The 16,758-nt window shown below is 38.7% G+C and overlaps 2 protein-coding genes, 1 long non-coding RNA gene and 1 other non-coding gene across 13 annotated transcripts in view; 1 reads left to right on the top strand and 3 right to left on the bottom strand.

Annotated features, from left to right (window-relative positions):
• LOC108613377 (prominin-like protein) overlaps positions 1–1,282 on the bottom strand; it is a 4,033-nt gene extending 2,751 nt beyond the window's left edge. The window contains exons 1-5 of the mRNA XM_018006792.2: positions 955–1,282; positions 746–890; positions 550–678; positions 299–486; positions 38–202 (exon numbers count right to left, since the gene is read on the bottom strand). Of these exons, the coding sequence (XP_017862281.1) occupies positions 38–202; positions 299–486; positions 550–678; positions 746–890; positions 955–1,282 (955 nt within the window). The remainder of the gene's footprint in view (positions 1–37; positions 203–298; positions 487–549; positions 679–745; positions 891–954) is intronic.
• LOC149268990 (uncharacterized) overlaps positions 1–2,416 on the top strand; it is a 17,975-nt gene extending 15,559 nt beyond the window's left edge. For both annotated transcript variants that reach the window (XR_016269961.1, XR_016269960.1), the window contains 2 exons: positions 61–188; positions 292–2,416. This is a non-coding gene — a long non-coding RNA (uncharacterized LOC149268990). The remainder of the gene's footprint in view (positions 1–60; positions 189–291) is intronic.
• LOC108613376 (prominin-like protein) lies at positions 2,064–16,758 on the bottom strand. Of its 9 annotated transcripts, none has more exons than XM_089468133.1 (15): positions 16,629–16,722; positions 15,628–15,778; positions 7,826–8,306; positions 7,619–7,766; positions 7,433–7,561; positions 7,182–7,369; positions 6,959–7,123; positions 6,766–6,896; positions 6,371–6,706; positions 6,204–6,313; positions 5,206–6,139; positions 5,006–5,139; positions 4,686–4,745; positions 4,423–4,596; positions 2,064–3,432 (listed from the first exon to the last, which is right to left on the bottom strand). In XM_089468133.1, exons 3-15 carry the CDS (start codon positions 8,181–8,183, stop codon positions 3,321–3,323), a joined length of 2,979 nt encoding a protein of 992 aa, XP_089324259.1. In that variant the 5' UTR covers positions 8,184–8,306; positions 15,628–15,778; positions 16,629–16,722; the 3' UTR covers positions 2,064–3,320. The 9 variants fall into 9 exon arrangements, with proteins under 9 accessions (XP_089324259.1, XP_089324258.1, XP_017862275.1 ...); XM_089468132.1 differs by having other exon boundaries at positions 15,632–15,778; XM_018006786.2 differs by lacking the exon at positions 15,628–15,778 and having other exon boundaries at positions 16,629–16,758.
• Positions 8,878–8,950, bottom strand: TRNAM-CAU (transfer RNA methionine (anticodon CAU)). The gene has a single exon. It is a non-coding gene; the product is annotated as a tRNA-Met (tRNA).

The following is a 16,758-nucleotide window of genomic DNA, read 5'->3' as shown; positions in this document are numbered from 1 at the left end:
TATAGCTTATATATAAATACACGCATATGTAATTTACCATCTCGCAATTGTGCATTATAGAACAGTAATTCGTCCTGCCAGAATTTGACAGCCTTGAAGTCAATTAGAGCCTTATTCAGTTTGCTCAAGATGAGCTCCAGGTCGAACAACATATTAGCCTGAGAAATATCCATGAGATCCAGAAACATGTGAGTGTGAGCATCTGAACGAAAAGTTAAATAAGATATCTCAGATAAAGTCTATAGACTGTAGAGTTTAAGATTTCAATAGCATTAAATTTATTTTCTACAGTTCTTACTTTTTAGAACATCATTCAGATGTGTCTGCATCTCCTGGTAGTTCTTGACGAGCAAATGATGAATATGCTGCGAGCAATCCTTTAGGAACCGGCACGTATCCTCGCTGCCGCGGCGCATTGTCTTCTGCGTATACTCGAAGCCGCGTTCCAAAGAGTTGTTCGCCGAATAAGCGAACAGCAAACCCAAACTGAGAAAGGACAACACTTGTAAGAGACCGCTAAGAGTATCTTTGCTTAAGAGTAAAACCTACAAAAGACCCAGCAGCAGAAAAGCGAGCAAAATGCCGTAGCCCAATCGCCAGCGATTATCCGACTGCAAATCGCAGGTGGGGCAGCCCCGAGCGCAGCGCTGCCAACCAAAGAAGCAGCAATAGCAAACGCTGCCAGGAGGATATATATATATATAAACACAATATATTGTCCTTTTCTATATGTATGCATACTTACCCTACGCAGGGCATTACTATAATGAGTATTATCAGAAATATCACCCAGAGCAGCGATAGCCAATATTCAGCCAGAAGATCCTTCCACTGATTTTCCTCTACCTTTGGACCCATTACCAGCGAGTCGCTCTTGACCACAATATAGCCTAAACTCGGTAAATCGAACCAGAAATTATATAAAAAAGTAAAGTTAGATGTGTATCATATTACCAGGCGGTATGGATCTATTGAACGCAGTCAAATTAATTAGAGACATGCTGAAGTCATCCAGCAGGTGTGTGATTGGAGTTGAGGGATCGCTATCTCTGGTATATGTAATATTCGTCTCGTATTTCGAATATACAGTGGAGGGAAAGTGCGATTGTCCCATATGCTCGTGTGTGCTATGTCGCTCCTCGTCCCACTTCTTTATTTTTGGTGTTACTGCGGCGACTATGAACATACAGCTAAGTCCACATATTGCCCAAAATTGTATGTTCAATCGTCTCATCTTGCAGTGACTCATATGTTTCGATATATGTATATAGTCGTTTGCCATAGTATTACGAGTTTTTGGAATATATAGGTATTTCTAGGTAACAATAGTTCTTCTCCGCGATTTTATCTCAACTTCATGTGAACCAATGAATATTCTTCTCATTTATACTTACGCACGTTTACTTTGATATCTATAATAAGGAGATTTTATGGGCTTTAAAATTGAAAGATGGTATTCGAGGATCAGATTGAGTTAGTTATTCAAGCATTAGAAACGGCTGATTAAGTTTAGTTTCGCTTGGAATAAAACTAATATAATTGATATTTATGAGTAAAAAATATATATATGACTTGCAAATCAAAGTTCATAAACCTGAACTACTGGGTGTTGGCATTTTTATGACCCCTAGAAGTATGCTTTGGAATTTCAGCGAATATCATCAAATCGATCTATCCACAGGCCAGTTCAGATGCAGCTCTATTGTTGAAAGCTCAAGGTTTTACATAGATCTTACTTACCGGCAATAGTACGGATGTTACTAATTGTAAACTATATAAAGAGCAGTCGTTACTGCTGGACTCCACTGATATTTCAAAACTGACTTTCATTTGGATAATTTTGCTGTGACAATTGAGGCACAGGTTGCCAAAGAGAATCGAAGAGACGATAGTTATGTAATTTATATTTTAATATATATTTTCACAGTAATTGTTTTTTGTTTTTTATTTTTGTTGTAGCATTTAAAACTTTGATTCCATACTATTGGCTTATTGTAAAACACTAAAAAATGACATAGGCAGACAAATTCATGAGATGTACGTAAATAATAGAAAGAGAATAATTACATACATTCATAAATACTTCTTGGTTTTTCATTTTCATTTTCATTTCTTATTTTTGCTTAACTAAAATACATATTTAATACGTGTGTGTGTGTCTGTATGTTTATGTGTGTGTGTGCAACTTTTTATAATATAATTTTGTATATTATCATTATAATTATAATTTGTATTATTTGGCTACTTGCAGTTTGCCCCGAATTTGATTAATAATTAAAAACATTTTTGTTTTCTGTAGAGTTGAAACATTTGCTTAGTCAACTACACGACAATTCAAAGTACGTACATATTATATAAAGGTTCGGTTTTGCTTAAGGAAGTCGGGTATATTAGTTTCAAACACTCGTAATTCAAATGCATTGAGAAAAAACTTTAGCCGAGAGCAAATTCTGTTTCTGTTTTTCCGTTATTTTATTTTTGCCTGCTCAGCTTCGATCTGTTCCACTAACTTAAAATGGCAGTTTTTGATTTTAAATATACACTAACCGTATATATATACATATATATATATATAACTGGCTGTTGCATAACATTTTCTTTCTTTCTTTTTTTGCTTGTATATTGATTATATTGTGCATTTATGAGATACTGTCAAGGGAGATTCCTTGCTCAAAGCTGTGTGAGAATTTTTCAGTTATTCTCTTTCAAGTGTTGTTGGGATATTTATGGTCTTCATGTTGTTGTTGTTCTGTTTGTTCTAAACATTAAACTTATTAAATGCTTTAGCTGTGCATATACATCAATCGTTTATCAACCCAATGCATTGCTTTTATTCCATCAAACTTTTCGCGCTCGCTTTTCATTTGGCAACATTTTTAATGTGTAAAATTTTAAACAATATATTTATATATATATAGGGGACTATGTGAATTATGTTTGTCTCGATCCGTGCTTATAATCTAATCTTTACTAATTCCGCGCCAACTACAACTCACATTCCACGCGCTGGCAGATCGTCTGATACAGTTCGAAAGAAACGCATATATATATATATATATATTTGTATATATATAAGATATTAACTCACTTGTGATGCTACAAATTACATAACTCTAAATAAAAAACTAACTTCTCAACTAAAATTACAGTCTCAGTAAAATTGGGTTGTTGTTTTTGTTGTCAAAATGAAATTCATGCGTCATTCATGCCATCGACTCCAATCCACTCCACTCCACTCCACTCCACTCGACTTCATTTCACTCCACTTCTCTTCTATTAAAGCCATCCCAACAAAGTTCTTGAATGAATTCATCCGGTCTCTAATCCTGATCAGAGGCACCCGGATAATAATACGGCGGTGGTCGCTCGTATTCGGATGATGGTGGTGCCACGGGTGGATTGTGATAGCGCGGCGGTTCGTGGTCCCAATGTCTGTGAAGCAAAGAAATGAGAATAGGTTAAAGATCGAAACATTTCACTCTCAGCACAACACAAAAAGTAACAAAACCAAAGAAGAAACAACAACTGCATTAAGAGCTTGGTTTAGTTTGTGTTTTTGTTGAACAGCCGCAGTTAGTTGCATTCGAAGTTGGGCAATGGAGTCAGACATATAAATATATGCATATATGTATACATATATTAACTAGGCAGCAAATTGTGTAATGAGTTTGGATATGAAGCAAATGAGAGGTTTTCCAGTTAATGCTCATCAGACTGGCCATGGATACATAAATATATATATACAGTAAAGCTTCTCTATCACGGCTTACAAGGTTATTTTAACAATTACAATTTAAATGTTTACTATTATTTATATTAATATATGTAAATAAAAATGTTAATTAAAAAAAGGTATTGATCATTTTAAAATTTAAATAAATCATATATGATGAACTCTAGCTAATTCCTCTGGGGATCAGATAGGCTATACTGTATATACAACAATTGACATATGTATATGAATTGCAAACAATAGCAACACACATACGCTAACACACACACACACACATACACATTGCATGTTGTGGGCAGTCACATAAGCAAATAATATATACTATGTACAGAAACCAAACCATTTGCAATTCGAGTCATGCCTAAAAGAAACCATCTGTCGCCAGTGCTCTGGGCCTTGTATCAAGGGCCACGACTTTAGCGCTAAATAAAATGAAACCAAAAAGTAGCAATTAAATTTAGCCGGCCATTTAGATGATATAGATATGTAGATATATGTATATATGTAATTAGCCACTGTATAAATGCAGTTAATATGTGTGTTAATTGAACCATCTGGTAGCTTTGTGTCTAAATATATCTTTGTATCTCTGTTTCTTTATATCTCTGTACTTCAATATCCATTGAGAGGCAGCGCTTGTTGTTGTTGTTGTTGTTGTTTGTGTTTTGCTTTCTGTCTGATTGACTTACGTGGGTGCCACATCGTTATAGCGCATATTGCTGCTGCCAGCAGCTCCGTCAACACCACCGCCACCACCGCCGCCATTGGAGCGTGCCCCACGCGACACACTCGGAGATGCTTCCTCATAGTATTCCTGCTGTTCGCGTCTTCGGTCGTAGGCCTTGCGTCGCTTCTTTGGCACACTGAAATCAAAAACAGAAAGGAGCAGCAGAAGAGAGCATGAAGTGAGTGTGTTGACTGTGGAGCTGCTGCTTCTGATTAATTCTCTTACTTGGCCAGTGGCACATGTTCGCGATCGCGCTCGCTATAGGCATCATACAGATAGTCGCTGCTGCGATAGTGCAATAAGTGTGTGACATGGCAAGGCATGGCATGGCATGGCATGGCATGGCATAGCATTGGTTAGCAATGGAATGAGAATGAAAGTAAATTGTTAACTATATCCGATTAGAGCGTGCAAACAAACACAAGTGTGATTTCGATTATGTTGAGGCCAAGCGAAACGAGCGTAACAAAATTTGTCTCTCATTTGCCCAACGACAAAACATGCGAATAGGTCCGAACATAGCAAGGGTAATTTACGCCACTTACCCGCCCTCGACTACGGCTACGGGTGGCGCCGAATACGGATCAATCTTCTTGTAGAGGCACAGCAAGCGATGGGCCACAAGGAGTACGGGCGGGAAGAGCACGGCACACAGCAGCACGCCCACCCAGAAACCATTCTAAAGGAGAAATCGAAATTATTGATTCAATAGACATACAGTTATAGTTATAGTTATGCAACTCACCATTGGATCGACTAGACGATGACAAATCAGATCCACACTTCGATCATAAACCTTGGCTAGGGGCGCGCATTTGCCAACATTTGCATGGCTTTTCTCTACCACCATTTCCATATAATGTACGACCTGCTCCTTGATATAGCTAGTGAGATTTTCACGCAGTCCACTGACATATTCCTGGCCATGATCTCTAAGGAAGATCTCGGAGCGCTCCGTTGATTCGTGCAGTTGTTTGATGGATTCGCCAAATGCATTTCCGTTATACAATATCAATTCGTCAATCCTTAATAGTTTCTCGGTCATTTTGCTAATTATTGTTTTGATTTTCTCAACAAATTCGTCGTGATATCTCTGCAGGTTGTAGGCCTCATTGTACAGCGATGTTCTGGCCCAGTCATAAATGCCCCACTGAGTCCAAAGGCTGGTGCGGAACTCCTTCAGCTGATTGGCAATGGTGGGCAGATCGACAGGCGTTAACTGATTGCACATATGCTCCGTGAACACCTTGCTGTGATAGCTGGACAGATTGCTGTTGCGCAGCAGCTCGAGATCTCGTTTGTCCTTCTCCGTAAGTATTGTGAAGTTATCTAAATTGGCCAATAAAATTGGCACTGACGGCGTATCGCTAATCACTTTTACGCGGACCAGATTATCAATGTCATATAAATCGTTATCTTGCAGAAGCTTAAAAATGGAGTGATCAGCCTGGCAGGCCTTGATGACGTTCGAAATGCGTAGGGGCTTCGTCGACTTGTGCTCGCTCTTTGGCAAACTACGATTGAGATCTATAAGTGAGTTGAGCTGACGGAACAGGGCATTCGATTCCTGATCTCTGAGCGGAGCACAAGCGCCCTGATAGCTAACGACGCCCAGGACAAAGTATGTTAGGCCAACCATAACGATTACTGAGAAGACGCAGAATATCAATAGCATGGCACTGAAAACCGCAATTATTATTGATTAATATTGATTATCATATTTAATGTATTTCAAGTACTCACAGTAGCAGACAAGAGGCACCTGTACCCTTGCTGCAGCAATCATCGCGATAGCCACGACGACGGCGTCCACAGCAGCCGCAAATAAGAGCAATTATCAGAAATAGGAGAATCTGCAACAGATTATCGGATGAGTATTGATATATAGCAAGGCTTCACTTCAGACTTACAATCAACAACACAAAGCAAACAATCACATTGATAATGCTTCGGTCGGCCCCAAATGTATCGTATACATCATCAAAGGTCTTGGTCACCTCGACAGTATTGGAATGTATGCTGCCTATGGCCGAATCGATTATGTTGCGTACGTTTGTTGCCTGGTTGCGGAATTGTTCCTGTCCGTTGTGTATGTCACGAAGTATCGGTGGTATAAGTGGGTCGATGCCAGACTTGATGCGCTTGCCCACATGCTGCAAGCGATCTATAACTTCTTTGGCTGTTTTGCCACTGTTTTTGGCTATTATCAATTCCATGGCCTTCGAGTATTGAGACGTGTCCGGCAGCTGCAAGAATTGAGGATTTGATTAGCATTCAGTCTTTGCATAAAATATCAATTTATTACCTCTTCATACTGCAAACACTTTGAGCTGTCAAGGAATTCAATCTCCGTCTTTTTCAAAAAGTGGAGACATTCCCGATTGCCGCACAGCACGGCACAGGCGTAGTTAACATCTCGTTTAACGCCACGCAGACCTAAAAAACAAAATAGATTTACAGTTGAATCCGTAAAGACTTTATGGATAAGTAATGGCTACCATCTCTTAGCTGTGTGCCATAGAATCGCAAATCCTTTTCCAATTTATCCACTTCTTGTATCAACTTGTGTGCCTCTTCCATGTTCTCTAATATGCGCTTCAAATCATAAACCGCATTCGCCTCAGAGGCGTCCATTAGATCCAGGAATATGTGAGTGTGAGCATCTAAGAATAGTTGGAATATAAGTTGACCTCGAATATGTATTAGACTATATACACTTACTTGTTAGCATGTCGCTCAGATGTTTGTCCATTTCTCCATAGTTATTTACAAGCAGATGATTGATATGATCCGAGACATCTTTGAGATAGGTGCTCGTATCCTGGCTGCCGCGCCGTATTGTGTTTGTGGTCTCCTCTAAGCCACGATCGAGCAACCGATTGGTGGCAAAAGCTATAATGACGCCAAAGCTGCAATAGAATTGGGATCTTTGTTTAACAAATTGCTGATATATAGGCAAGGATTTGCTTTACAGTATTCCAATGATTAGTAGTAGCAGCAACAGTCCACAGCAGCAGCGCCTGCGAGCATCCTTTTGGCTGTCGCACGGTGGGCAACCCTCCTTGCAGCGACGACAGCAGCAGAAGCAGCAATAGCAGACGCTGTAATATATAGGGATAAGTTAGCACAATACACTTATGTGTGTGCAGTCAACATACGCTACGATAGGCATTATGGCAGCCAAGAATGCCAGAATGGCAACACAGAGGATCACTATCCAGTATTGCATAAAAAGCTCCCGCCAATCAATGTCTTCGACCTTCGGTCCCAGGGCCAAGGTGTTTTCGCCCTTGATAACAATGTAACCTAGAGGGAAATACGAGTTATTCAATTGTTATCTTTACAGATTTGACTTCATTACTCACCAGGCGGCACCGCGGCCTCATCCGGTAAGATAATATCGAACAAGTAGCGTGTGAAATTGTAAACGGGATCCATTGCTTTTGTTGAGAATTTCGGATCTTTGGTATAGTTGGCCTTTGATTTGTATTCAGTGAACTCAGCCGTGGCAAAGTGTAGCTGTCCGCTCTTCTCGTGGGCTGTCGCTACATGCCACGGCCCCTTCGCAGCGTCTACCTCGCCAGCTGCATGAGTGGGGCTGAAGGCAAAGCCAAACATGATCAGGCTGAGACTGCATATTGCCAAGGTAATTTGCTTTGTGGACTTTAACATCTGCTTTTCGACTGGCGCTGGAGCTGGAGCTGGAATTGGAGCTTTGGCCATGCTGTAGCCGTCCGTCCGTATCAGTGTCTACACTAAAAATGTTGCTTAAATGCTGCTCCTAACACGCTTGGCTCCTGCTTTGGCTGTTCCACTTGCCATCCATTTCATGCGTCAGCGCGACAACTGCAAGCAGAAACCACAAATGAATAAGAACGATTAAAATAAACGTCTTTCAGAATGGTGCCACACACACTCCCTAATACGATTTTAGCATGTCTTGACCTTATTTATGTGTATCTTAATGCGTGGCAGGGCAGTAAAATACGAATGCATATATATCATTCGCGCTGTGGGTGTGTCGCAAAAAATGTGGCATTCCTATTGCTTAAGGCAACGCCAGCACAAATGCTCAAATGCTCAAATGATATCCTCTGCTCATTCTCCCTATGACGAGCATTCCCCCTTACTTGACATCAATTAAAGCCAATAAAAAACTGAAGCGCATGACAATCAGCAGCAGGGCAGTGCCACAATATTTACTGGCAACTTAGTTACTTAGCCTGTGCGTGCAACGAAGAATGCAAGTTGCACGAGATGTACTAAACAATATTAAAATATGCGGAACAAAAGGAAATTATAAATAATAAATAAAAACAAGAATACAACTCGACCGGGAACTCGAGCGCACACTGTATTCACTAGGAGAGAACTGCCTAAAAAAATTAAATTAAAAAAAAAAAAAAAAAAAATTACATGCCCCGGGTGAGGCTCGAACTCACGACCTTAAGATTATGAGACTTACGCGCTGCCTACTGCGCCACCGAGGCTATGTCCCTATCAACGCCAAACGTGCAATTGTACTGTAGCTGCTCGTTCTGCTTAGGTAACTCACTAATCAAATTCTGAGTCAGAACAACATTTCAGCAGAAATAATAATAAAAATAAATAAATAAAAATAAGATTTGTAAACAACAATAAAATCTAAATTAGACTATTAACAAAGATTTTTGTGTTTATACTAATTGTGAAATATATGAATCTTGTTTTTCATTTTTCGTTTATCAATTGCGTAGCTTCAGCTTTATCGTAGTGTAATAAAAAACAACCAAGTACTGAGTGAGCAAGTGCGTTTGTCTCGCTGCTTTCTTGATATGTGCGTGCATAGAGAAAAGGAAAGGCTGAAAGTTGAATGAACCTCGAGAACAGAACTGCTTGCTGTATCGAATGTCTCACTGAATGGACACTGGGCATAAAGGAAGGGCAAAGCGAGGCAAGTGAAATGGAGAAGGTGGTGCAGGTTGCTGGTTGCTGTTTGCTGGGCTTGTGGTTCACCATTCTTGAACCACTAAGGGTCGTTCGTTTGCTTTAACGGCTTTTCCTTGGCCTGTCGTGTCGCACACACACACACACACATACACACTTTTTAGAGCCTTATCTTTAGTCTGTGTATTTTTTATGTGCAGTTTTTACTACTGTTTGCTTTTTGCAATCATTGATGCTCCACTTGGCAGTTTTTCGCATTACTTCAAGTGTCGCATTAGTTAACAGCTAGTTAATTGACGTGTCTAACACGGCGTAAATGGGTTGTAAACTATGTAGCTGAACATCTAAACGAGTAGACTATGAAAAAAGTATCTTTTATCGTTTTTATCTTGACGCAAAGGTTGCTTATTCGTTAGTCATCTATATATGTGTATATACCTGTATGTATATATTTCGTATGTATATATGCATTTCGAATGCTCTGCTCTGCAAAATTCTGTATACCCACGCCTACTCAGCGCGTCGAGCTCAGCACTCAGCATTCGAACGGCCTTGACATAAGCTGAAAACAAAAAGCTGGAAGTGAGTCGCATAGCAATTGCTGCTGCTGCTGCTGCTGCTGCTCTGTTTTTGCTGCTTGGACGGGGTCAAAGGGGCGGAGGTCAAAGCTATTATCAAACGCACAACATAAACGATTTCTGCTTCGCCCAACATCAAAACAAAACACAACACAACACAACACAACAGCATCGTTTGCAGAGCCGTTAATAATAAGCACATGCGCAGAGCACAGCAGCTGTCGAAGCCCCGATTTTCAGGGCGGCTTCTGCAACAGCCATAACTCTGTCAAATTTACATTGAATAAATATAGCTCTCTGTTAATTTTTATGTTACTTTCCATGTTTATTTCAACATTTACAATCAATATGCAGTGGAATATGCCTGATTTTATTTTCCATAAATAATAAAGTTATGTGGGCGACTAACTCTAAGAGAAAATGTGGCTGAACATCTCAAGTCTGTTTTTGGTAGAGCAATAAATGTTGAGCATAAAGACTGTGCCTTTCGCTCTTTATCTTGGCTTTACTCCTAATCATGTTTGTTCTCCTTTCACTTTTTACCGCTCCTCTTCTCCCTCTACCTAATACTTCTCTATTTGCCGCTGCTCCAGTTGCTTTTCCTCAAAGCACTTGTAACACTTATAATCAAGCTTTTCTATATGCTTCTCCGAGTGTCATCGACATCAAGTCATTTGATTCCCTAGCTCCACTCTTCTTCTGCTTCTCCACTTGGCCGTCTTTCTTCAAGTACTTTCACTAATCCCACTTCTATACCCTTTACTGCACTTCTTTTCTCTCTCCTCTCTCAGCATCCTATGCCTTCCACTTCGACACAAACAATAAATCAGCATCCTAGCACTTATCTCTCCTACATTTCCTACAAGAACCGTATTGTAGAGCTATATTCAAGCAAGTTTGTTTTTATTTACGTAGGTTTCTAGTCTTCAAAGTTTAAGCTATTTGATTTTTTTTTAAATATACAAATAGAAATATGCTTGGAGCTTAATCAACAAAAATATAAATAAATTACTGAAATATAAAAGATATTCTCAATTAGTTCCCGATTTTAATATATACTTGGACTATTTTTAATTTTCGGGCATATTCCGTTCAGTGAAAAGGCAGAAAAGCAAAGCGAATAGCCGATCGACCCACTTCTTGAGTTCGAGTCTAGTTTATCTAGCAGATCCAAGTCTAACAGGTTTTTACCTTTCGCTTAAGCAACACTGCTCCGAGTATTTATAAGTAGATACCACTTAATATTTAAAGGAAAGTGTTTGTGCACACTTTTGCTATTTCTTTATTTATGGAGCTGTTGAACTGGAGCAATGGACGCAATACAAAAACTTAGAGATAACCCATTGGCTCAACGATGATAATGTCGGGTATATATATATGTATATATTGTTTAAAAGCATTTTCGAGCGTAGCAGACGAATTGTTTATCACCGTAAATTATGGAATTCCTAAGAAGCACATTTTTTAATTGAATAACTGTCGGTAGGTCGAGTTTGTTTACCAATACAAAAACAACATTAAATAAGAAATATTATATCAGCGTATTGGCCTTGTGTTGAAATACTTATATACATATATGCATAAAATGTATAGTCTATTACTCTTTTAATTAAATAAAGCTGCGAACAGCAAAATAAGCTTGATGGAATTGCTCAATCATATAAAGATGTAAACCTATTTAGTCATTAAGATCTACAATATATGTGGGCTCATATGAACGAAACATTCTATTGAAGTATTGGGTAATTCAGTAGTTTTTTTTTGAACGACATGATCGATTAGCTAATTGGCGGTGAACGACACACTTAAATAATTGACAAATACGAATAGATTATACTATATAGCGCCTACTAACTACACAGCTAAATAAACTAGGAACTAATGGGAATTACGCATTTCTTATTAAGCAAAACATCAACATTAAACTCCTATTGTCAAAGATCCACTTATATACACACTTAAGGCTCGAATCATGTTACCTCATGGTATATAATTCTAGGGTATAGTATGGCAAATATGCATAGCCACGATGCAAATCCATGGCTTAGTCTGCTTTTCCAGCCAGTGTAACTGATACTTCCTGTCTGCTTTTCATCTCTTTCTGCTTAACTCTCTCTTTATCTCTCTCTCTCCCTCACACACACACTTTATCAAGCTGCGCGCGTGAGCATAATTGTAATTTACATTCATATACGTTCATTGTTTGCTGTTTGGCTCGCTCGCACGCTCGCACTTAATTTCAATTGAAAATGATTCTTTCTGTCAGCTTTTGATTAGCCAACGAAAATTTGGTGTTTGTTTGCTATCGCAGCCCCAGCTGGTGAGTCAGATGGCCGGTAAACCAGTTTTCATTGGCCAACGACTATACCGGTTCTTCAAATATATAAATATATTTATATACAAACATATATATGTATTGTATATCAGCTCATCAAATGACAGCCGGCCAGATTTCTTTCTAGCTAACAGCGCAAGACGAAGTTTCCGCCCAGCCAGCAGCTCAGTTTTCCACTTCTTTATACATTTGTTTCTGTTTTTGTTTTATGTATATATATTATATAAACAAATAAAAAATAAAAACACACATTTTCAGCTGCTATTTCATACTCCATAACATTTGTTTAGCTGTTACCCACTATGCGTGTTTGTCTATGAGAATATCCATTTCATATTGAAGTTTCCAGATTTATGCTAACATATATATATATATATTTATATACACATATATAGAGTTAATGGGGTCGAGAGAGCGAGAGAGGAAAAATGAGATAACACGAGCTTGTAACCTACTTGTAAACTTCGAGCAACCTGCCTGTAACTAGCTCATTGATTTACAAAAATTTGAGTTAACGAAAACTTCTGCTGACCTAAATATTTATATTTTCTTCTAAGTTGAACCTGCATACTACCACCATTTGCCACCTGCTTGCAAGCTACTTGCAATAATCCCATTGCATTATGTAGATAAAGCACGGCCAACAACAACTTTTGTTGACCTCAATAAGTTCGATTCGCACTTCTTAGGTGCAAGCCGCTTTCACTCAAAATAAAGGCGCTGTCTGTATATTTTTGGACGCGTGCGTGTTTGCTTTGCAATATTTGCAAATATTTGACATTAGAGTTGGGAATTATAGTTCAACATCGCGGATGTCGCATTCATAACACTGTGAGTAGAGCGTTGGCACACAAACCAATAGGTCCCGGGCTCACATCCCACTTACTAAATTTAAAATATTGTTCCAAAAGTAAATGTTTTTCCTTTTTTTATAGGTTTTATTGCTTTGAAACTTTCAATGGGAAGAGTATTCAATTTAGTGTTGTGTTTTTCGATATGCTTTCAAACTTCATTTGTCATGCAAGTCTGCCGAAAAACAGAGTCGAACATGTACATATATGAAAGAGTGTGCGTTTGTGTGCGAGTGTATGCCTATGCCGGCGTCGCTTGCTATAAATACATACAGTGGCTCCAACGCCAAATCGGACAAGACTATTTATTTATTTCAATAAGTATTTTCTTTAGCAGTAAGTTAAATTTTTACCGTTTTCACATTTTTTCTCAACTCTATTATGTATTAGCCCCCTAAAACAAAAAAAAAAATTTTTAATTTCAAATGGCAACATTTTTTTTATTTTAAAAAACTAACAACAAGTCCGATTTTGAGCTTCAACGCCAAATCGGACAAAAGAAAACTTTAATAAAAAATAAGAGAAAAACTTAATATTTAATATTTTGTTGCAAAACCTTTGTTTGCGACAACAGCCTGCAAGCGATTGGGAACTGATTTGACCAACTTTTTGCAGATCTCTGGCTCTATGGAGTCCCAAGCTGCAAGTAATCCCATTTTCAATTGGTCCAGATTGTTATACCGGTTTTGGTAAACTTTCCTCGCCAAAATTTCCCACAGATTTTCTATTACGTTTATATCCGGGCTCTGGGCAGGCGTTTGGATCAATTTGGGACAATTATGGATTAGCCAGAGCCTAGCTAGCATTGAAGTGTGCTTGGGGTCGTTGTCTTGATAGAAAGCAAAGTCTTCAAGTATCCCCAATTTCTCCGCACTCTGCTTAACATTTTTTTTCAAAATATCAAGGTAGCCAAATTTATCGAGTATGCCATCGATAAAGTGCAAATGGCCAACTCCCGCACTCGACATACAGCCCCAAACCATGACTGAACCTCCTCCATGCTTAACAGTGCCTATTGTGTTCTTGGGCTCAAACTCAGTATTTGGTTTACGCCACACATACACCTTACCATCGGACCCATGCAAATTAAATTTACTTTCATCAGTAAACAACACCTTTAAATAAGATAATTAGCAAAAAAAGAAAGGTATTTAATATGATATACAACCAACTAACATGATTCCAAAAGTCATCCGTTTTTAGCAAGTACTCTTTCGCGAATTTTACCCTAAACGCTTTGTTCTTAGGGCTAATATAAGGCTTTTTTTGGGCAACTCGGCCATGCAAATCATACCGATGCAAAGTATTGCGCACTGTGTTATCACACACATCCTTTCCAAAGTTTGTTTTTAATGACATCCTTAGTTCCTTTGCGGTTTTAAAGGGATCAACCTTAATTTCCCTTATAATCGACCGCTCCTCCCTTGAGTTTAATCGCTTTCTTTTTCCCTCCTGGCTTTTGTTAATCAATCTTCCATCTTCCCGAAACCTTTTATGATATCATGGACGGTAGATTTGCTTCTTCCGACCAGCTCTGCTATTTCTCTAACAGTTTTGCCATCAAAATGCAGTTTTAATATTATTTGGCGTGCCTCAACACCAGTTTGCTTCCCACGTGGAGCCATTTCGCAAAAATAATTTGTGTTACTGTACGCCTATGAGCTTGAGAACATAACGAAACGCAATAAGCAAAACAAAAACGAAAATCTCCGCCAAATAACGGATATTTTTCTTGCAGTTTTCTTTTGTCCGATTTGGCGTTGAAGCTCAAAATCGGACTTGTTGTTAGTTTTTTAAAATAAAAAAAATGTTGCCATTTGAAATTAAAAAATTTTTTTTTGTTTTAGGGGGCTAATACATAATAGTACATGCGCATAGGCCACTTGATTGGAGCTCCGGCCTCAGCTAGAGCACCTATATAGAGGCTGCATATATACATATGTATGTATAGTATGCTTGTACATGGGAATATAGGTAATGGCATTAACATGCATATATACGTATACAGCATATGTTTGCATATGTATGTGTGTGCACGCGTTTTACACAGGTCAGGGATGTATCTGTATCTGTATCTGCGCAAATGCTGTGTATCAAAAGCTCTCACGCAATTTTAAAATCAGATATTGTTTTTCAACTGCGCTTTTCTATGTTTTTCTCTTCGTCTTAGTCGACCCTTTCTTAAAGCAAATTTACGGTACACATGTACTGGATAGAAATTTTTTTTGCTTGTTGCTTTTGGGTCGTGCTGCTGACTTGACGCTGCAAAACAAAGCAGAATAAAAGAGATAAAGGAGACCGTCGCATTGCGCTGCCTTCACCTCGGCCGCACACCCGACCTCTCGCTCGCACACGCAGCCGTACCTCGAGCAATTGAAATAAACAAGCTGAATCAGACAATAATAATAGTAACGGTTATTTTTTATGTGCCTTTGTCCCAGCTTCTTTGCCATACACATGCATACACACATACATACATACGTATTATCTTTTTGGTCGACGGCGACTTCCAAATCCAATTAGTCATTAATGTCAAGCAAAGCAGACACACACGCACATGCACAAAGCCAAGAACGTTTCACGTTTGCGCGTGTGAGTGTGTGCGTGCTTGGGGGTCTGCCACTGCCACTGAAATACAACAACACTTTGTGGTCAACAATCACACGCGAGACACAACTGCAACTCCAAGTGCAACTGTGCAGTAGCTGTTTGAACGTTGTACAACACTTATTAGCTTGGAAATTTTTAATAAAGGGAATGATGAATAAACTTTTGAAGCAAATAATCACCGTTACTTTTTTCACACATGATTTTCCATTTGTTGTACACATTTAAACATTTATACTTTTTATATATGTACATACATGCTAACACACTTGTCCCCGCCCTTTCTTTGTCTGCTGCATCGCAGCTTCCAATGGCCTGCGACCCCGTATTCTAATTGGAATTGCAGCTGTGCGTGGGTCAACTGTGTATATATGTTTGTATGTATGCACAAAGCATGTAAGGGAATATACCAAATTTTGGCTGGAATGTTTTGAAATTTCAAAATTGCACGTGACGAAAAATTAACAATAATTTCGAAATAGCGAATCCAATAAAACCGAATGATTTACAATTATAAAAACTATTCTAGACTTTTCATTGAAAATTTGAAAATTTCGATAATTCTTTTGCTTCAAGTATATTTCATTCAATTGGCAATCGTGTTTTTCATACTACACACATATATGCATAAATGCATATATAGCATGTGCATATACATATGTATGAATGTGTGTGTATCTATTGCAACGCCCGCTGCTGCTGGGCTGCTGCTGCTACCATCACAACATTCTTTTCTTTGTTTTCACAGCGCACAGCAAACGAATTTGGTGGTGGGTCTCGGTTCATGAGTTCACAACACTTTACACTTTTCATAATATAAAAAGGAAATGAGTTTAATTCAGGATTTCATTGTGTTCACTGGATAAATCACCTTTTTTTTATTAAACCAACGACAATTTTCGCAATTTCTAGTAGAACGTAGACGGCGCCGAACGTCCGTCTCGACGCGCGTATCCCACGACAACTACTAGAGATGATGAATTGTCAAAATCAGCAACAAC

The sequence above is a fragment of the Drosophila arizonae genome, chromosome 4 (genome assembly GCF_054131065.1).
Source record: "Drosophila arizonae isolate 15081-1271.41 chromosome 4, UAZ_ARI_1.0, whole genome shotgun sequence".
Taxonomy (NCBI): domain Eukaryota; kingdom Metazoa; phylum Arthropoda; class Insecta; order Diptera; family Drosophilidae; genus Drosophila; species Drosophila arizonae.
Note: the sequence above shows the minus strand (reverse complement) of the source record. Positions and strands in the feature narration are given on the sequence as shown.